A 22,266-nucleotide genomic window follows, 5' to 3' on the forward strand; every position below is an offset into this window, starting at 1 on the left:
TGGAGTACATCTCCTATTATTTCATGAATGAGTTTGGGTAGAATGAAATCTAACAAGCTTGCTCAGTCGGGTTTACTCGGTTGAGCGCCGGTCGCGCTCTCTGAGTTTGGGGCATGACACCTCCCTTGCGATGCATCTCCTCTACCACGTGAGCGAACCATTGTCTGCAATGCATAAGGATAAGAGTCAGTTAGATTTGTAAACCACAGGTGCATGCATAACAATTGTAGTAAAGCAGTCTCAGAAGGGGCGGTGCGGACCGCACAAAAGTGAGTGCGGTCGCAACATACCCAGTGTGGACCGCACAAAAGTGAGAGCGGCCGCATTCTGCCCGGTGCGGACCACACAAAAGTGAGTGCGTCCACATAACCAATAGTGCGGACCGCACAATTTTGAGTGCGGCCGCACAGCCCCAGGTTCAGACTACTGGGGTCTCTGATGTTTCATCCGTGCGGACCGCACAAAAATGATTACGGCCGCACAAGTCCACTGCGGATCGCACAATTTTGAATGCGGCCGCACAATTCAAACACACAATTTTCCTAACTCAAAGAGCTGCAGACCGCACAAAAGTGTGTGCGGCCGCATAGCCTCTAGTGCGGACCGCACAAAAATGAGTGCGGCAGCATAATTCAAAATTCACGGGCACTTATTAGGGTTCATGCGATCTTTTTATAATCTAGACATGGTTTGCACAATTAAACATGGATAGTTACTTACCCAGACCCCAATTAACACTTAATATGCTACCCACATGATTGTAAGCAGAAAAAGACTAACTATTGACATTTTTGATATGTAATTAACCCTAATTCAAAGAACAAAACAAGACAAAAGATGAGAAATCTATATATGGAATTAACATACCAGTTATGAAGATGCATGTGATGAAATGAGGGACAATTTGAGAGCAATAGGGAAATTTACTGTGCTAATCTAGCTTCAGGGCTCAGAAGATCGAAAAGTGTAAAATGATGAGAGAAACCCTATTTATACTTTTACCCGTGGGCCCCAGATTGTTACCTGAGTGTGGCCGCATAATTTTGATGCGAACGGCACTCCTTACTTTCCTTTGAGAAGTCTCACTGCAGACCGCACAAAAGTGAGTGCGGCCGCAGCATTAGTGCGGACCGCACAAAAATGTGTGCGACCGCAATTTGTTCAGCATTTTTGACAGGCTAAACTTCAGAGACCATGCATTTTGACACTTACCCAAATTTTCTTACACAGTCCCTGCCATGCACACCCATTTCTGCATACACTACAAAACTAGTTAGCACAAAACAAAGCCTATCTTATCTAAAGAAGAAAAACAAAAGAAAGAAAAAGACATGGGTTGCCTCCCAAGAAGCGCCTGATTTAACGTCATGGCATGATGCATGTTACCATCAATCACTTGAAATGGAGCAACGCCACAACGTGGCCATCATCAACCTTGCCAAGATAATGTTTAACCCGATGCCCATTAACTCTAAACACCTCATCATTCTTATTTTTCAAATCTAGAGCACCAAAGGGTGTCACATGTACAACTTCAAATGGGCCACTCCACTTTGATTTCAGCTTTCCCGGAAACATCTGCAACCGAGAGTTGAACAACAACACAAGATCACCTTCTTTGAATTCTTTGTTCCGGATATACTTGTCATGGAGGTACTTCATCTTGTCCTTATACAAGGACAAACTGGAGTATGCATGGAACCGAAACTCATCAAGTTCATTCAATTGCTCCACCCTAATATTTGCAGCTATATCCTACTCAAGGTTAAGCTTCTTCAACGCCCACATAGCCTTATGCTCAAGTTCCACCGGAAGGTGATAAGATTTCCCGAACACTAACTGATACGGAGACATACCAATTGGTGTTTTGTAAGCTGTTCTGTAAGCCCAAAGAGCATCGTCAAGTTTCTTCGACCAATCTGTCCGGTTGGCATTCACAGTCTTTGACAGAATACTCTTAATCTCCCGGTTGGAGACTTCAACCTGTCCACTTGCTTGAGGATGATAGGGGATCGACACTTTGTGAGTGACACCATACTTGGAGAGTAAAGTATCAAAAGCTTTGTTGTAAAAGTGTGATCTCCCATCACTAATGATGGCCCTTGGAGTACCAAACTTTGTGAATATGTTCTTCTTCAAGAAAACTACCACACCCCGAGCTTCATTGTTGGGCAAAGCCACAGCTTCAACCCATTTGGACACGTAATTCACAGCTACCAATATATAGGTGTTCCCACATGAGCTCACAAACAGACCCATAAAATCAATGCCCCAAACATCAAAAATATCAATCTCTAGGATGGTAGTGAGAGGCATCTCATTTTTCTTGGAGATCCCACCGGCCCTTTGGCATTTATTACAATACTTAATGAGATCACTAGTGTCCTTGTAAAGGGTAGGCCAATAGAATCCACAACTTAGCACATTTGTAGCAGTTCTCGCTCCACCATGGTGATCACCATATGGCGAAGAGTGGCAAGCTTCAAGAATGCCCAATTGTTCTTCTTGTGGTACACATCTTCGGATAACAGCATCAGTACAAATTTTGAAGAGATATGGCTCATCCCAATAGTAGTCCAGGCAGTCCTGTTTGAGCTTTTTCCTTTGGCCACCCAGTCATAGAAATGGAAAGGAGTTGTTCGTCAGGAAATGAATCATTGATCTCAAGGCCATCATGTGGCCTCCCCTCCTCCTCCAATCGGGACAAGTGGTCCGCCACTTGATTCTCACTACCTTTGCGGTCTTGAATATCTAGATCAAATTCTTGCAATAGAAGCACCCACCACATCAACCTTGCCTTAGAGTCTTTTTTACTCATCAAATAACAAAGTGCCGCATGGTCGGTGTGAACAATCACCTTTGTACCCATTAGGTACGGGCAGAACTTCTCCATAGCATGGCTAGGAGTTCTTTCTCGGTCACCGTATAGTTGACTTGGGCCTCGTTCATGGTCTTGCTAGCATAGTAGACCGAATGAAAGATCTTGTTAATTCGTTGCCCCAATACCGCTCCAACCGCCACATCGCTTGCATTACAAGCTCAAATGGTAAGCTCCAATTTGGCGCGGTGATAATATGAGTGGTTGTCAACTTATACTTGAGTAGTTCAAATGCCTTCATACAATCTTCATTGAGAAGGAACTTAGCATCTTTCTTCAAAAGTTTGCACAAGGGGTTTACCACCTTAGAAAAATCCTTGATGAATCGGCGGTAAAACCTCGCATGACCTAGAAAGCTCCTCACTCCCTTCACGGAAGTAGGGGGAGGGAGTTTGGATATCACTTCAATTTTTGCTTTATCAACCTCAATACCATTCTTGGAAATCTTGTGACCGAGGACAATGCCCTTCTCGACCATAAAGTGACACTTCTCCCAATTCAACACCAAGTTAGTTTCCTCACAACGTTCCAATACCTTATCTAAGTTATCCAAGCACTCTTCAAAAGAATTCCCCACGACAAAAAAAATCATCCATGAAATCCTCGAGAAAGTCCTCCACCATGCCATCATGCACCGTTGAAAAGTTGTTGGTGCATTGCATAACCCGAATGGCATCCGCGAGAATGCGAAAGTGACATAGGGACAAGTGAAGGTGGTCTTCTCTTGGTCTTCAGGAGCAATAAGAATCTGGTTATACCCGGAATATACATCAAGGAAGCAATAATAAGCACGTCCGGCTAACCTATCCAACATTTGATCAAGGAATGGAAGCGGAAAATGGTCTTTCCGAGTAACTTTGTTGAGCTTCCTATAATCCATGCACACTCTCCACCCGGTGACAATTCTTGTGGGGATCAATTCATTTTTGTCATTTATTATCACAGTCATGCCCCCTTTCTTTGGGACACATTGCACCGGCGAGGTCTATGAACTATCGGAAATGGGGTAAAAAACCCCGGCATCTAACCATTTGATGATCTCTTTCTTTACTACCTCTTGCATGACCTAATTCAATCGTCTTTGATGTTCCACGGAGGGTTTGGCATCCTTCTCCAAAATGATTTTGTACATGCAAAAGGCGGGGCTTATACCATAAATATCCGCCAATGTCCAACCTATTGCTTTCTTCCTCCTTTGGAGCACCACAAGGGTGGAATCTACCTGCACGTTAGTTAAGCACGAGGAAAGAATAACAGTTAAAGTGAAACAAGGGCCTAGAAACTCATACCTGGGGTGTGAAGGCAAAGGCTTTAACTCCAAGGTGGGAGGCTCCTCGATTGAGGGCTTTGTTGGTGGAGTCTTACGGTTTTCAAGATCCAAGGAAAGTTTTCGGGGCTCATAAGTATATGATCCCATTCCTTGCAAAGCATTGACACAATCTACAAAGCCTTCCTTCTCATCCTCATCATGATTCAACAACACAGATTCTAAGGTATCTTCAACATTTATCACAACACTTATGTCATCAACAATTACTTTGGTCACAAGATCCACGAACGAACACACTTCGTTGCTATTTGGCTGCCTCATTGATCTACAAACATGGAACACCACTTTTTCATCGCCCATCCGGAAGGTGAGATCGCATGCTTCCACATCAACTAAGGCCTTCCCTGTAATAAGGAAAGGTCTACCCAAAATGATTGGCACCTCGTAGTCAACCTCACAGTCAAGTATCACAAAATCTGCGGGAAGGATAAACTTATCGACCCGAACTAACACATCATCAATTATCCCCAATGGCTTTTTCATTGTCCGATCCGCCATTTGCAACCTCATGGATGTGGGTCTTGGTTGCCCAATCCCCAACGTTTTGAACACAGAATAGGGCATCAAGTTAATGCTTGCCCCCAAGTCACATAAAGCTTTGGCAAAATTGGCACTCCCAATAGTGCACGGGATTGTGAAAGCACCAGGGTCTTCCAACTTTGGAGCCATGGAATGCACAATAGCACTAACTTGATGTGAAATTTTGATCATTTCACAGTTCATTGATCTCTTCTTTGTTACCAAATCCTTCATGAACTTGGCATATCCTGGCATTTGTTCTAAGGCTTCAACCAGCGACACATTTATGGACAAACTTTTCATCATATCAATGAATTTCTTGAATTGATTCTCATTGTGTTGCTTTGCAAGTATTTGTGGGTATGGAGGAGGAGGCCTTGGCATTGGTGCCTTAGCCTTTGGAACTACCAGCTCCGGTATGTCAACACGTGCTCCCTAGACAGGTTCACATCTTCTTGCGTCTCCTCCACATTTTCATCAATATCAATCCTCGCTTCTTCATTAGCTTGAACATTATTGCTTGGATCATCATCATCTTGCACCAACACATCATCCACATGTCTTCTTTGGTTTGAGGTACTAGCAACTCCACCTCTCCCACTTCTTGTTGTCACGGCCATTGCATGCCCCGTATTCCCACCTTTCGGGTTCACCACCATATCACTAGGTAGTGCCCTCTTTGGGCGAGTATTTAAAGCTTGAGAAATTTGGCCAAGTTAAACCTCCAAGTTGCGGATAAAAGTGTTGTGGGAGGCTAATTAGGCATCATAGTTGGCGTTTTTCTCCATCATTTGCTTAAACATGTTTTCAATCTGTCCCATTTCACTATTGGAAGAACTAGGACCTTGCGAAGGATATGGAGGCGGGTTGTTTGGTTGTTGAAACATCGGGGACCTCTGAAAGCCCGACCCCTGATTTCCTTGATTGCTATTGTTCCAACCCCCTTGATTATTGTTGCCTCCCCAATTACTTTGATTGTTGCCACCCCAATTACCTTGATTATTTCCTCCCCAATTGCCTTGATTACCTTGATTACCCCAATTGCTTTGATTATTGTTGTTGCCACCACTCCAATTTCCTTGGTGACCTTGATTGTTCCAATTTTCTTGGTTCCCTTGTGATCTCCATTGTTGTTGATTTGGAGCGTTGCTTCTTTGACCTTGATAATTGTTGACATATTGAACCTCTTCATCTTGCTCATCATATGAATCATCTTGATTATATCCACTATTACTTTGCTCAAATTGTTCTGGATGGTTTTGTACTTGTTGACCTCGTTGTTGTCTCTTGTTTAGCATCATGTTCACCCCTTCCATAGCATTCACCTGTTTCGGCCCTTGAACCTGTTGAAGTTGAGCCTTGGCCAATTGGTTCATGGTGGTTTTCAACTCCGCAATAGCTTTCCCATGATCATGTAGCTCCTTGTGTAGGTGAATAATATTTGGGTCACCCTGAGGAATATTGGCTCTACTTTGCCACGCCAAAGAGGTGTCCGCCATCTCATCCAAGATTTCACAAGCTTCAGAATAAGGCGTGTTCATGAATTTACCCCCAGCGAGTTGATTTACCACACACTGATTCGTTGTGTTGATCCCCCTGTAGAAGGTCTGTTAGATCATGGCCTCGGTCATATCATTGTTCGGGCATTCTTTGACCATGGTACGATATCTTTCCCAAATCTCGTGCAATGGCTCAGTGGGCTCTTGTTTGAAAGCTAGAATTTCATCCCTTAGAGTAGCCATGTGCCCCGGAGAGAATAATTTGGCAATGAACTTCTCAGCCAACTCATCCCAAGTGTGGATGGAATGATTGGGCAATCTCTATAACCAGTCCAAAGCCTTTCCCCGTAGAGAAAAGGGAAACAACCTTAACCGCAGTGCATCCTCGAAGACATTTGTTTGCTTGTTCCCCCAACAAGTATCAACGAAACCCTTGAGATGCTTGTAGGAATTTTGGTGTGGAGCTCCGGTGAAGAAACCCCGCTGCTCAAGCAGTGTAAGCATCACGTTGGTTATTTAGAAGTTGCCCGCCCTAATCCGGGGCGGGACTATTGCACTTGCATAGCCCTCGTTCGGCAACACCCGGTGTGCTGTTCTTGGTGGAGGTGGGGGAGGGTTTGGGACATTATCATTAGGCGGTCGGCCTCGCCTGTTTACTTGAGGCTCGAGATGAACCTCATCCACTTTATCATCATCTACCTCCTCCCCCAATGGTAAATTTCCGAGGGGCTCGTTGTTAAGGGCCATTTTGTTCCTAAAAGCAATTCACAAACAAAATTAGTGGCTCGGAAGGAAAGAAAGACAAAACACACAAATACTTAGATATATAGCTAAATCCGTTTAACTCCCCGGCAAAGGCGCCAAAAATTGATCTCGGCCAATCCCACACCACAATTAAGTAGCGAGGCGGTCAATGCAATAATAAACCCAACAAAGGTCGGGATCGAATCCACAGGGAGCCCCCCCCCAAGAATACATGTGTGGTATAAGTTAATTGCAAGTTTTGGCTTCAATTGTACTTCCACAAACTTGATTGGTGTTCTACTTCTACTTTACTCTATTGTTTGCAAGTATAAAACTAAGGACAATATTTTTGGTTTTGAGTTTTTCAGATGATTAAAGGGGACTAGGGTCGTGACTTCTACCTAGGTGGTTATCTAATGGGTTGTAAACTCCAGGGCAAATTTGATTAGTTAGAATCGTGATGTAGCAATCACATTCGGGTACTCACTCTATACCCCTCGGTAGTTCGAGTGATTTTGCCCAATTAGGTTTTCTCAAAACCAATTGGGTATTTGCACAATACAAGTGATATTAGCTCAAGTCGGGTATTACTATCCCTAGGTTTAACCCTTTAATTGGGGTTATCAATTTCTTGAGTTCACCCCAATTTCTTATTAGCCAAGTTTTCCTAGACTTAGTCTCTCTTTCTTAAGTAGAGGCTAAGTCAAATAGGCATGAATCAGTGTTTGAAACCATTGATTCTAGGGTTCAATCATGAACAAGGCTAAATATCACTAACCCAATAAAAAATAAGCCCTAAATTAATCACTCATCAAATACCCACACTAGGATTGGGTCACAACCCTAGCTAAAGATTTAGCTACTCATTAAAAATAAAGAAATACAAGAAGAAATTAAGACAAAGAAAATCTAATGTTAAGAAGTAAATCTAGTATAAACTTTCTCAAAATAGCAAAGACAAAAATGACAAAAAGTTCAGGTGCACTTCTGAAAACTCCACTTAACCTAAAAATGACAAAAAGTTCTATTTATACTAAGCTAAAAATATCTGATAAAAATGCCCCTACGAAGGTTGTGCGGCCGCATTATTCTGGTGCGGTCCGCACAATGAGCTACTGCGGCCGCACAATTATCGTGCGGTCCGCATTCTTGGGAACTTGGGCTTGGACTTTGGGAGCTTCTACGGTCTGCATAAAAATGGGTGCGGCCGCACTTATGATTATGCGGCCGTACAAAATTGTTGCGGTCCGCACTACTTGCTTTTGGACTTGACACAGCTCTCTGATTCTTCAACTTTGCGAACCGCATAATAATGAATGTGGCCGCACTTGGCCTCCTATGGCCGCACAATTTTGTTGCGGTCCGCATGCCTTTAGCTGGCCCAAAGACTACTCTCTGAATCTCCCCCTTGCAGCCGCACTGCTTGCCTTTTCTGCCCTGTTTTAGTTCTTATTCACTTTTGACTCTTTTATGAGTTGATTTTAACTTCTTTGGCTCGTGTCCCAATATTCCTACAAGTAAGCACATTTTGTTAGTTTCCGGGAATGCCTTTAAGCATTTTTGAGCTAAATCACAAGTAAAAGAGAGCAAATAATCGGTCAAAATCCCCACTTATCAGGTACCCAAACTTATCATTTTGCCAATTGAACACTTACACTCGTTCAAAACTAATTTTCTAAATCCCTACGACTATTGACCGAGCTTATGTGGTATTGACATAGATGAGGTGGACAAATTATGTGTAACACACGCGTGTAAAGAGAGTGATACTAGTGATTTTGAATAAAAATGAATTAAACTAAAAAAAATAAAATTAATAAGTTAATCAAAATTACCACCCTCCCCTCCCAATTTTCTTCTCTTTCTTAGTTTCTCCCACCTTTCTTCTCGCCCCCTGTCCCTCTTTCCCCCTTCCTCTTTTTCCCTCCACACTACTGTAAACAATGGACGAACCTTCAAAATCATAAAATCAAGCAGAAATATACTATTTTTCTCTATTTCTTTAACAAAAGAATCTTTTACATTTCTTATTTCTTTTTCTGTTTAATTAAAACCCAGTTGATTAGGGTTCCGGCGAGTTTTGTTCCTCCTACGATATTGCTCCAGTGTTTTACCCGTGGTAGTAGCGTCACTGATTCCGACGACTCTTTAGGTTGACGAACGGATCTGTTTTGATTATTGTTGTTGTGTTTCGCTATTTGGAACTGGTCACGCCGGAATAATTTGTCTGGTGGCCCTTACTATTGGTATTTGTACACTTTTCGGCAAAACTCATATCCTCGGGTGAACATTCCCTTGGCTCTGTCTCGTTACTGTTATTCCATTGCACTTGTTTTGGTTAGGTTGGCTGAAAAAACTTGGTGAATCAAGGTTACAATTTGCCGCTAATGAGTCCGAATCATTAGGCATTCACTACCCCCAACGACTTCTGATTTCTGGCTTAGTGTTCTTGCATATCTGGAGTTTTGTTTTTTGTTGAAGATTTGCAGCACTTGTGTGTGCTTGCGTGCTTCGGTGTTACTGCCTCCCTTAGAAAATCTTATGTTGCTGGGTAGGATTTTGAAAGGACGATCTTTGCTGGTGGTTAGGGAATGATTCACGGTGGTCAGATTAAGAAAGAGGTTGTAATGGTGGCTATGAGGTTGTTTATTGAGGCATTTTGATTTTTCTTCAAATTTTTTTAAAAAATACTTTCTGAGAAAATAAACAATGACGTGGAATAATCGATAAAGTGTAAAATGACAGAAAATATTAGGTTTGGGTGGTCAGTCCTATTTTTCAATAGTTTATTTTCTTATGTGGCACTAGTAATGACGTGAAGTCCTACGTGTCGGAGATTATATTACACGCACTGGTAGCCTCCTGTCATAAGCGTTTATTATACACGATTTGAACGAGTGTAAGTGTTCAATTGGCAAAATAATAAGTTTGGGGACCGACATGACAAAGTGACACAAGTATAAGTATCATTTTAAATTAAACCAAATTTATCCAAATACCCCTATCTGTTTTTTTTTATTTGTTGTCCTTCAACTTGCACTATTTAGTTGATCTTTCCCAATTTAAACAAACTTACGTTTCTCTCTTCATAGAAAAAGCTCAAACCCCATACAGAATCACACAAAAATGGCATCCAACAGATCTGAATCTATCCCGGCCGATGCGGCGGATTCGAATGGAGGTCGCCGGAAAGTAGCTCTGATCACCGGCATTACTGGTCAAGACGGCTCGTACCTTACCGAATTCCTCCTTGACAAAGGCTACGAAGTCCACGGTCTAATTCGCCGATCCTCCAATTTCAACACGCAACGCGTGAATCACATCTATATCGATCCACACAACGTTCACAAGGCGCGTATGAAGCTCCACTACGCTGACGTCACCGACGCGTCATCACTCCGGCGTTGGCTCGATACGATTCTCCCCGACGAAGTCTACAACCTCGCCGCACAATCTCACGTCGCCGTCTCTTTCGAGATCCCCGATTACACCGCCGACGTCGTCGCCACCGGTGCTCTCCGTCTTCTCGAAGCTGTCCGTTCTCACATTTCCGCTACTGGTAGGTCCCACATCCGGTATTACCAAGCCGGTTCATCCGAAATGTTCGGATCTACTCCTCCGCCCCAGTCCGAAACTACGCCGTTTCATCCTAGATCGCCTTACGCTGTATCCAAGTGTGCTGCGCATTGGTACACCGTTAATTACCGTGAAGCCTATGGGATCTTTGCCTGTAATGGTATTCTTTTCAATCATGAATCCCCTAGGCGGGGCGAGAACTTCGTGACCCGGAAGATCACTCGGGCTGTTGGTCGGATCAAAATTGGGCTACAGAGCAAGCTGTTTCTGGGTAATTTGCAGGTAGAAATGGGGAAATTTTTCATTAAAATATTAACTTTTCAGCTTCTGTAATAAAAAATACTAGTACTACTTTTCAGCTCGAATACTATAAAAATAGTCAATGTAATGTCCTGCAGTTTCGGTTTCACCAGTGGGATTTGAAACTCCAGGACATTGGTTATTTTTTCAAAAATATGAATGTTACCAAGTAGCGGTTTTAACTGGAAAGCTCGAAGTTCCAAAAATTTGAAGAGGCAGTTTAATTTTGAACTTTTTGTTAATTTCAGCAATGCTTAAAATAGCAGTCCTAAAAGTGGCTATTTGTGCACTTCGCAGGCATCCAGGGACTGGGGTTTTGCCGGGGATTACGTGGAAGCAATGTGGATGATGCTGCAGCAAGAGAGGCCGGACGACTACGTGGTGGCGACGGAGGAGTCGCATACGGTGGAGGAGTTCTTGGAGGTGGCATTCGGATACGTTGGATTGAATTGGAAGGATCATGTGGTGATTGATAAGAGATACTTTAGGCCTACAGAAGTGGATAATCTAAAGGGAGATTCGAGCAAGGCGAGAAAGGTTTTGGGTTGGAAGCCCAGAGTCGGGTTCGAGCAATTAGTGAAGATGATGGTGGATGAGGATGTTGAGTTGGCCAAAAGAGAGAAAGTTCTTGTTGATGCTGGTTACATGGATGCTCAACAACAGCCTTGATTCATCACATTATTAGGTTTTCTCTATTTTCACACTTCCATTTGCAGTTTTAAGAGCGGCATCATCATGCTATTTTGTATTGTTAGTTGGTTTTTGTATGACGGTGAGTTCGGGCCAACTTACCCCTACCTCAACGGGTACCTGCTACCTCACGCAGCAAAGATATCGGAAAACTTTGTTCTAATTCCGTCCACTAAAGCTTAGGCAAATAGAAAGAAACGTCTTTTATTCTTTTGCAGAAGTACTTGCTATTGTGTATTGTTATTGTTTTTCATTAAAATACGATCATATTGTATGAGTTGTCAAAAAATTTGAGAACAAAAATTTCATCTTTTATGTAGTAATTATTTTTTTTATGTTCCTATTGAAAATTTTATTTTAGATCCCATACAAAGGGGATATTCATTTTTCTTTCTCGCATTTTTATTAGATTTCTCAACAAGAAAAGATACATTAATAAAAGAAAAAGGAAACCAACCTTTCTAAAGCAAGAAAAGATAGATGGAGTGAGAAAAATGGCCAGAAAAATAATACTAGAACAAATACTACACCTCAATCCATAGGGGCAAGGATACAATCACAAAAGAAAATAAAACAGCTAAATAATAATGCAAAAATTGAAGGGGAAGTCAGCCAGGGTCCTTTTCATTAACCTAACTGGAACAATTAGACAAGCTAAAATACAACAATCATTGATCAGCTTATGTCTATCAAAGTTAAAAATGAAACAGCGTTACAAATACCATTACAAGAAATAAACAAGGACAGAACTGGCGCCTGAAAATCTAATAATTATATCCGTTAAAGCTCGGTAGCTCTCCCAGAAGAAGGTTTCTCATTTACAAATGTTACCAAGAATCTTTCACAGCAAAGTATTAGAAGAAAGCAGTTGTTATTCCCGGGGGCGAGCAAGCCAGAGAGAGCTCAGTGCTCGAAGACGAGAGAAATAATCACTGATCGCAAGGAGAGCACGAGCTGATTGGCGAGTTGTCAATATACGATGCATTTGCTGCAATGTCTGTTGCCGAAGGTTATCAGCCTGAGGAGACATTTCATAGATTAGCCTATGCATGCAAAGAAAAGCTTCAAACATGTACAAAATGCAGGTAGACATTCCCCATATGTTCTGAAGCAAATTTATGTAAATTATCATCTATACTACAGCCACCCTTTGAGCAATGAGCGGGGAGATCAATAAACCCCCTTCTCCTCTCCTCCATTTTTGAGAGAAAGACACAAACTTAAGGCTTTAAGAAGAGAGAACATTCCCCTGGATAGATCTTAAAATCTTCAATCAATAACGACTCATCACGGATCTTTGCCAGTCAGATTCGTCCAACTATTTCACACCAGGAGTATCTACAGCTCCTAAAATAACAAGGAGTAAGCAACTTACAAATAAGGTCTTGGCACAAACTAGGACATAGACTTTTACTTTATTAACTTAAGGCAATAGTAAGCTGAGTAATACTGGTACAAGGAGGTGTTTATGATGAGAGACATTAGACGATTCTCAGCTGCTTGTGGCATTAATCCATTCTCTGGAAGTTGCAAACGACTAAAAAGGATCTAACAAAGGGGCTTCGAATATATTAACTTCCCCTTTCCCTTCTTTCTTTGCTTCTTTCATTTTTCTTTCAAGGAGGCAACTCGGAAAAGGCTAGGCAACAGAAAGATGCAAATGTTTGACACGTCAATGATGAATCTTAGGCTGTTAAGAAGCTCTTCACACAATCAAGCATATTATTTCAAAGGTATAGACACAGAATATGAAGGATTAAGCACCTGTCGTATGAAGCCCTCGAGAGTTCCGAGCTTCCCCATCGCCATGGCCATTTGACCCATATAATTGGCAACATTCCCCGAGGAACTTGAAGGTCCAAGGGACCCCGCCAGAGTCTCAGCCAAAGACTGCTGCAGTGCCTCCATTCCTTGGGATAAAGCATCTTCAGCCTGTTGGGATGACTGTTGCAAGTTGTTGATTGCCAATAATTGTTGTTCGGTTAAAGGCTCCAACTGGTTAATGAGGAGCTGCAACCAAATGGCAAGAAATTCAAGAACTAACAGAAAAACTAAGTCAATAATATCTTCCCGTCACCTTTACCCCTTGAAAAGAGAAAAAGAAAGGAAATGTCGACTGTGTATTAGACTGTAGGAATTTTTTCGGAACTGGACGACACGGGTTGAGGGAGAGGTTTGACTAAAGCAAGACCTTTATTTCACTAACAAGCACAGCAATGTAAACACAACAAATGGAGTTGCAAGCATGACGAAATAAGAACAGTGCATCCCAAGAAAGAATCTTCACCAAGAACTTCCAGCTAGAGAAATACGCTGAGGTCATGCAAATGGGCTGTACGCAGAGAAGTAAGCAGGTGGAGGAGGACGGTAACATGCAAAGATTTTAGATGACTAAACCTAATCATCAGAACCAAAATGGAAGAAGGTAAGGGTGGAGGGACGAGTTATAACAAAAGCGAGACTGTAGGGAGCTCAGAGATAATTGAACTGTTCATTCTCTGCACAAGAACCACCATCATAGGGAAAACAAATAGGAGGCGGAGGCGTGGAGCATACTGGAACCAGAGCAGTGCCCCCCAGAAAGAGCATCCTTACTGAGAACTTCCAGTTAGAGAAGTAAACACAGGTTCATCAACATGTCGCAACAACTTAGGTCAGAAATTTATATTTGACCTCTACAGTTCATGTTAGAATGTGTGAAATACAGAAAAAGAAACTTCTTTTACTAGAAAAACTGACTTCTATCACGCTACACGTGCTTGGATCCCTTTATGGGTTGCTGAGACATTGGGTTTAATTCTTGAAATTTAAGCCTCAAAATTTGAGAACTCTTTCCAGGCTATGAACAACTACAATCCCCATCACAAATTTTCCAAATGCATCCTGTTTAATTCAAGCACAGGCATCATTATCTCACATGTCCAACCACCATTCACAAATTTAAGAGCTTTTCTTTTTCAGTTCTTTTTTTAGCCAAAGGGAGGGGGGAAAAGCTATTCACCAAGCTGCACAATCACTTGTGGGAAGTAAAAGGCTCTCACCTTGAGGAGTTCAGACGAACGGAATCCACCAAGCCACAAGAAGCATCTCTCTGCTGGAGTTTTCCACATGCCCGACAATATGTGAAAAACGTCAGACTTTGCAGCATCCCCTTTTATCCTGAATATGTCATCATAGTGTGCCAAGATACCGTCAACAATTATGCGAAGTTCACCATCACCAGCATGCGAATTTACAGCTCCCCTTAACTCATTAATTCGTCGGTTCTGCTCTTCCAACCATCGGGCATATTCTACATCAAATGCCAAAGCTCCTAGAAGGACCGTAAGTTAGCTTTACTTACTTTCATGGAGTTCTATATTCAAACTAGTTTTTACAAAATCAAATATTCTGAATTCAAGGGAATTCCATGTTATCTAAAGGAATAAAGACGACCAAATAGCAGATGAATCACTACTCCGAAGGAGAATAATTGTTAATGACTATCTAAAAGCTGCCTTCATGGTTAATGCTCCTCCTTAATAACAGCGGGTAACCAAAGAGGCGGCAAATTGTCACGGGGTGGTGCTGCCTATGCAAGAGGCTAAGAGAGGACACATCACAGCTATGGGACCTTGTGTGCTCCTTCTCTAGCATCTCATATGTGTTCACTAGAACAGTCGAGGAAGTAATGTATAGCTGGAATGCAGCTTGAAGAACTACACTGTTGTACCTTTTTTGGATTATTTGGATCGGAAGAAATAGGAGATTATTCTATTATAGTGAGAATGATATGAAGACTACAGAGGTTCTTGTTTTGCTTATACTTCTGGTGCAAGGAGATAATTCCTTTTTGTATAGAGAAATGGACTATCTGGATGGATGAATGTTTTAAGCACACGCCCTATGTGTGCATTCGTACCACGCTATCTTGGTAAGTAATTAATGAGATGCATTTGACTTATCCAGAAAAGGAAAAGAATGCAATAACCTCCATACTCAACTTTCTTCACTACTCTAGTTAGATTCTTCTTCACTCTTCACAAGCTATAGTACTTCCATTTTCCTTTTTAATTATATAAGTATAACACGTCGGCAATGATTTCCTTGGCATGATGAAACATATGGATGAATATAGCAACATAGTCCAATAATTCCAATAAAGAAAGCCAATAATGAAATTTGAAAGTATGTAGAAGAAATAATACTTGTCTATAGATTACATTTCAAATTGAATGCCACAAAAAAATACACTAAGTACTGAAAGTAGTAGTTCCTTTTCTAAAGCTTTTATCCAAATATTTAGCCATATTGACTACAACTGGAAACCCATTTTTTGTGGGGTAAATTTTCAACTCCAGACAAATTTTGTCCTTGGTTCTGTGTAGTTAAAATAATAAGGACACTCACTTCTTCAAAATCTTCAAATACAGCATTTCACTTCAATCCCCCCACCCCCCAACCCAAAGCAAAAAGGAAAGAGAAGAAAAACCAAAAATGCTGTTTGATTACCCACTTTTAATGCTTTTACTTTTCACAGACGGAATAATACACAAGACTGAGAAATATGACATTAAGATATCAAACTGGTAGATGAAATAACCTTTTTATACAAAAAAGCTAGTACATCGGAAAAGTTAGAATAAATCAGATCAACTAGGGAATATATAATAATTTCCGTAATTGAACAAAATTCATTTAATCGTGTATTTACTTGTCTGAGACTCTGAGTAACTGAGACACTTACTATTGACTACATTAAGTTTATGTGAAACCAACTCGAAGTCAGCAATAAACTACTCAGAGGGCATTATAATCATCAGAAGGATATCCATACATCAATATGGACAAGAGGGTTAGTTCAGGTTCCACGCACCAATTCTACCACTAATCTACTTTTACTTGATTATAACAGATAGTTATACCCCTCATTAGTCAGCCATACTATATTTCTTTGTATTTTTTTAATAAACCGAGAAATCCCCGAGGGGCAGTGGTAGATAACTTTGTTTATTTTTTTGATAAACCAGTCATACTGGATTATCCAAAATAAAAATGAGAAGTGCATAACTTTTAATAAGAGAAGTCTGAATGCGGAAGATGAGCATACCATTTCCGCTCATCGACTGTGATTGATCTCCTGAACCTGAAATAAATATTCCCTTGGGGGAAAAAAAAAATATCTCAAAAGAGCTGATCATCCGAAAGGCCGCGAGCTAATAACTATGGAGGTGCTAGCTGTAAGTGTTAAAAGAGAAAAATAGACGAGGACACAAGAAATGCTGAACAAACCTGTTGTCGAGCTCGTTGAAGTTCCTGCTCTAGTTGTGTCAGCTTCATCCGGCTGCTCTCTAACTGTTGAACATATGCCTAGACCAACAAAAGCCACAAAATAAGGAATTATATTTGATACTAGATCTACTTTTGACATTACAATCCGCGTGTATGTAGTACTGACACCCATCTCACAAGCATAGATAAAGGAAAATACCTATTCTCTTAGGGGTCGTTTGATATGATGGATAAGCAAAAATAATCCTAGGATAAAAATTTAGTATTGCCTTATCCCTTGTTTGGTTGCTAATCCTAGGATAAGTTATCCCAGGATTAAAAATAGTACCAGGATAACTTATACCTGCCAGAGGGTGGAATAGTATTCCCAGGATAAAGCAGTAAAATTAACAATCCCAGGATTAATACAACATACCAAACAGTCAATAAGAAATAATACCAGTATAACTAATCCTAGTATAACTAATCCCAACATAACTAATCTCAACATAACTTGGCTCAGCATAACTTTATTACCAAAAAAAAAAATCTCAGCATAACTTGTCGTGTTAACATAGTTCAACAACGTTTTTCTAATGCTCAGAGGATCTCTAGACCAAGAAATAATGTTACTCGTCACTTAAACAATAAATCTCAAACTATAAGTTCTCAAGAAGTAGTCTACTCCAATGTTCCAAAAAAGAACTAATAGATGGGCATCTATTCATTAACACGCACTAAACTACACTAACATCCCCCTAGGTTTCCAGTCATGTTCAAGAATGGGGTCCACTAAGATCTCTTCGCTGTGAAAAACGCAATACCACATTTCGTTCAGAAACCTTCAGCATTATAATTCATTTTCATTCTTATCTCATCGATAAGAATAACTCTAAGCTCCTACATCAATACTTGAAAGAATAAAGTGTGCTATTTTTCTTTACGATTTTTCCTAAAAATGGAGCATATGCGCATCAGCCCACTTTTTTATCAAGGTAAATAAATTTATTAAAGATGGGGGAAACCCTATATACGAGCCATATACCAAAAGGTAGAGAACCTACACCAAAATTTGGTTCTTCACAAAAGAAACTCAACCTTCTATACAAATACGGACCTCATGGGTACACATAAGCTCTCTTTTGTTTTTTTGTTTTTTTGTTTTTTTTTGTTTGGTGAGAGAAAGGTACACGTAAGCCCACTTATTATCACCAATCTTCTACTGAATGCACAAATCCTTCATTTATTCAGGGTACACTAGATTCTGAGCTAATAAATTGTGGCATTGAACCTTCTTTTTCCATTTTGACTAGTATTATGACATTAAACTTTCAGATGCACCAGCTAAAACTTAAATGAGAGGACCTGCTAAGGCAGGTTTTGGACGACCACAAACCAAAAGGCCATTAATTACAATTCCAAATTTAATGTCAGGCACAACGAATACAGTATATATCAAATGAACAGAAAATAGTGCTATAGCAAGAGAACTTACCTTTTTCCTTAGACGACTTTTCCGAGCCGCTTCACGATTTTGGGCAAGTCTACGAAGTGTCTGCATAACAAGAGTTTAACATCATATAAACTTTTGTTTTTCCACTCATATTCTGTCAGTCTAAATGTAACAATAAATATAGGATACCTTCTGATCTCTTGTCCTGTCACTTCCGTCAGAAGCTACCGCACCCAGTTGTTGAGAATTTAGGAACTGCACCAGCAGTGATTGAATTTCAGTTTCATCAAGAATTTGTAGTACAGATTGTTTTACAGGATAAAATGTAGTGAAACCAAATTCAGGAAAGTCCATGGGTTAATATGTTAAGGGGACAGACATGTTTATTTTTACAATAAACTAAAAAAGAAAAAGCTGTACTTTTTTCTGCTTTTAAAGGAAAACCAAGATTGAACTTATGAAGTCAAAACCAGTCAACGAGCCTACTTGTGCTTACTGAAGTCAAGAATGGTCATAGCTCAAAACATATAATTACAAATTAGAGACTAGAGATGGATTCGAGAAGTAATTGCCTTACCCTGTTCTTATCTTCCGTATCGGCATCTGTTGATGTACTAGGACTGATATCAGCCATCGTGGACTACCGCCAACTTTTTGGATGATCAATTCAGATTGGAAAACAAATCAGATGTAGTATCTTCTGTAAAAACACCAAGGAAGAAGGAGATATCAATACATATTGATGTGCGGACGTCAAACTGTTAACTGCCAAAGATATTTGGTAACAATATTAAACCACAAAAGACTTGTCTCTGCAATAAGCAATACAGTTTGGCCTAGGTTACAAAGAGAAGGCATCTTGTTTAGCACATCTTGTTATTTAACTTTACATATGATGAACACGTGAATATCTAATCATCTCCCTCAACGTCGTAACATAATTTTCTGAAACAGAAAAGAAACTAACAAGCTGGCTAAGATGGATATTGGAAAGTCAAGGTCTATTTATGCATATAGCATTCTACAACAAGCAAATTTTGTTCACCATAAACCAATAACAAATTCAAGAAAAGATCATGTCCTAAGTATTTGTCTAGCAAGAAAATGCGCACTCCTCTCTAACACTAAGCTTCAGCCTCATGAACATTGGCCAATAGGTTCATTCATCAGATGAGCAGCCAACTGGGGATAAGTTCTTTGGCGATGGTGATCCATAAAAGTTTACTACTTTATCTATCAAGAGGCTTCTGAATGCTTTATTCTACAAAACCTCAAGTTGTTATGGTCAATACCAGAATCAGTTGTTGCTTAATACCCAACCCCTCAAATTATTGGCTGCAAAATGCAAAATCGTCTTTCATTTTGGTGGGGGGAGGGATGAATCAGGGTGGCGAGGTCAGTAGCAATGGACTTGACTTCACATGGTCCCTCCGAAAGATGCTAAAAGTTTCATGCTGAAGCAAACAAAACTAAGCTGCAGACTAAAAGACTTGTTATTCTGGCACCTTATACAACAAGATTCCATCAACTAATAAGTTACATCTGGAAGAACAAAAAAGGTTGAAAACGTCTATTTGACACCTTTTCTTTTTCAAATGCTTGATATACAGTTTACTTCTCTATTCTATATGAGTAAAGTTATTCATCTTACACCAAATTACAGCAAATAGAAAACAACGTACTGAAACCTAAGCAATACTAAAGAAGCAAATGAAAAAGTTTATATAAGAAAAACCAGCAAGTACCAGCCACATATCACTACCAACTCTCTATTGAGGAAAGAACTATCAAAAGCAAAGAATTGATGAATACACAGCCCCAGAAATAAAAAATACATCGGCATTGCTATAAAAGCCTTCCTAACAAGTAATTTGGCCTAAGCTGAAGAACATCTTCAGAGCTCATACAGCTTTTCCTCATATCAAAAGCAAAATAACAAAAATGTGAAAGAACGGCTCATCTAATTCTCTAATCTTTTTGCTTTCCTGACTGCGGTGTTCGAACCAGCTTGCACACATCTCGACTATTCCATCGAGTATCAAGAACCTCCCACCCGCACAGATACTGATAACTCTGCCAACCAAGTCTTATTCAGATGCGGAAGAACTCATCTAGTGTTCTTTTTGCCTCCGCTTGGATTTGAACCCGAGACCTCGATGATTCTCCGGAAGGGGTGGGGATTTTGTTATCAAGACACTACTAATCTAAAACTAAACTTACTAAGCTATACCATGATCAAGAATCAAGCTCACAACTCATATATAGTAAAATCCAAACAAAATCCCCTCCCCAATACACATCCCACCCCCCACCTCCCCACCCTCAACAGAAAAAAAAATAAACTTTTTGCTCATCAGAACCTCAAAATCCAAACTTTATAAACTTCCAACCCCAAACACACACACCCAACTTCAAAAAAACAGTTTGCAATATAGTAGCAAGTAACATAATAACTGAAAATTCAAGCAATACAGTAGCATGTTACATAATAACTGAAGATTAAAGCCACTTACAGTTCAAGAAACGAAAAGGGTCTATAGCAAAAGGCTCAAACTTCGCCACAAAGCCAAAGTTAGACAACAAAACTATCAAATCTTGTTCCTTTTTCTGCTATTTTTCTTGGGTTTTTTGCCTCAGCTGTTTCTGTAAATCAGTGAGATTTCTGAAGTTTACTATCAGCAAATAAAAACCAATCAACCCCAGTTGTTGGGAAGTTCCTAGATGAGAAAGAAGCAGGTGAAAATTTGAGAAAATGGGCGGTGACGTCTATACTTTGTCAGCTCTCTTTCTCTCTCTTACCAGCCAATTTTGACTTTTTGGTCACTCTCACTCTATTATTTCCTATTTTTTCTTGTGGGGTAATTTTATTTTTACTTTTATAATTATTGAAGCAACTACAGTTGGCAGAAACTCCAAAGTTGGTTCCAAATATTCGTAGAAATGCTTTTTATTTTATTATAATAATAGTGATGCTTGGATCAGTTTGTATATTTCGTTTATTTTATTGCCTATATTTTGCTATTTTATGAAAAATTATTACCCCTATAACTCTATAACAACAATAATTCAGTATAATCCTACTAGTGGGGTCTGGAAATATTAACTCTACTAAACAAAAAATTTGCTACTGAGAATAAATTCTCTTATTTATCAAAATTTTGGTCACATTTTTGTTTTAGAGGATCAATTGCACCAAAAATTAATAAAATAATATTAATTTGTGTCAAACTACAAAATGTGTTTTAAATTTTATTATTATTTTATATAGTAGGAGGATTGCGATTAGGGGATAGCAATGAGCGTAAAACTAGACAGGTTACAAAAAATTCTTACAATATAGAATATATTATTGAAAGTTTGAAATACGCTCACTTAAGCACACATCACAATACGTAATTATGGTCAATATTTTGGCTAACGAAATTCATCTCACATAAGCATAAACATCTTTGCAAAGTGTAGACTTTGTTGGCAATATTTTTTGGGACCCAAAAATATTGCAGTGTGTGATCGACAATATTTGCACGAGTTGTATCTCTTCTTTTACACCTAAAAGGCCAAGACTTTTTTGCATATAAAAGGGAAGACCATTAGTTCATTTTATACACACAAACAAGACTTGAGTTTTCATTTCTTGTTTCTTCCTTTCCTCCTTTATTAAGATTGTTTTGTATGAGAATTAGTGTTGGGAAGTACTTGTGTGAACCCTTTTTTTTGAGTGATCTTGTGAGGTTATTCTCTTAGGGTATTTGGGATTAATTAGAGTGTTTACTCTAATTTCGTACTCTCTTTTGTACTCTTATTGGTATAGTGAAATTGCTCCTCTCCGCTTGTGGACGTAGGTCACTTTGACCGAACCACGTTAAATTTGTGTCTTTTTTATATGCTTTAATTGTCGTTGTTATCAACTTTCATTGTCTTTATTATTATCATTATACCGTTGTTTGGCTAAATTCTGCACTACTCGGGTTCCCGATCCTAACACAATATTATTAGAAAATATAAAAAACTTCAAATATTTTTATTT

At 39.8% G+C, this 22,266-nt stretch overlaps 2 protein-coding genes across 2 annotated transcripts; one reads left to right on the top strand and one right to left on the bottom strand.

Annotated features, from left to right (window-relative positions):
- The first annotated feature begins 9,973 nt into the window (after positions 1-9,973).
- Positions 9,974-11,870, top strand: LOC107827017 (GDP-mannose 4,6 dehydratase 1). The gene is made up of 2 exons (XM_016654073.2): positions 9,974-10,828; positions 11,144-11,870. Exons 1-2 carry the CDS (start codon positions 10,097-10,099, stop codon positions 11,513-11,515), a joined length of 1,104 nt encoding a protein of 367 aa, XP_016509559.1. The 5' UTR covers positions 9,974-10,096; the 3' UTR covers positions 11,516-11,870.
- A 262-nt stretch (positions 11,871-12,132) lies between these two features.
- LOC107827018 (transcription factor TGA2.2) lies at positions 12,133-21,063 on the bottom strand. Its single transcript, XM_016654074.2, has 9 exons — positions 20,753-21,063; positions 18,817-18,939; positions 18,429-18,494; positions 18,282-18,341; positions 16,808-16,885; positions 16,626-16,677; positions 14,578-14,849; positions 13,301-13,546; positions 12,133-12,554 (listed from the first exon to the last, which is right to left on the bottom strand). Exons 2-9 carry the CDS (start codon positions 18,871-18,873, stop codon positions 12,408-12,410), a joined length of 978 nt encoding a protein of 325 aa, XP_016509560.1. The 5' UTR covers positions 18,874-18,939; positions 20,753-21,063; the 3' UTR covers positions 12,133-12,407.
- Positions 21,064-22,266: the final 1,203 nt, after the last annotated feature.

Source organism: Nicotiana tabacum, chromosome 9 (assembly GCF_000715075.1).
Source record: "Nicotiana tabacum cultivar K326 chromosome 9, ASM71507v2, whole genome shotgun sequence".
Lineage (NCBI taxonomy): Eukaryota > Viridiplantae > Streptophyta > Magnoliopsida > Solanales > Solanaceae > Nicotiana > Nicotiana tabacum.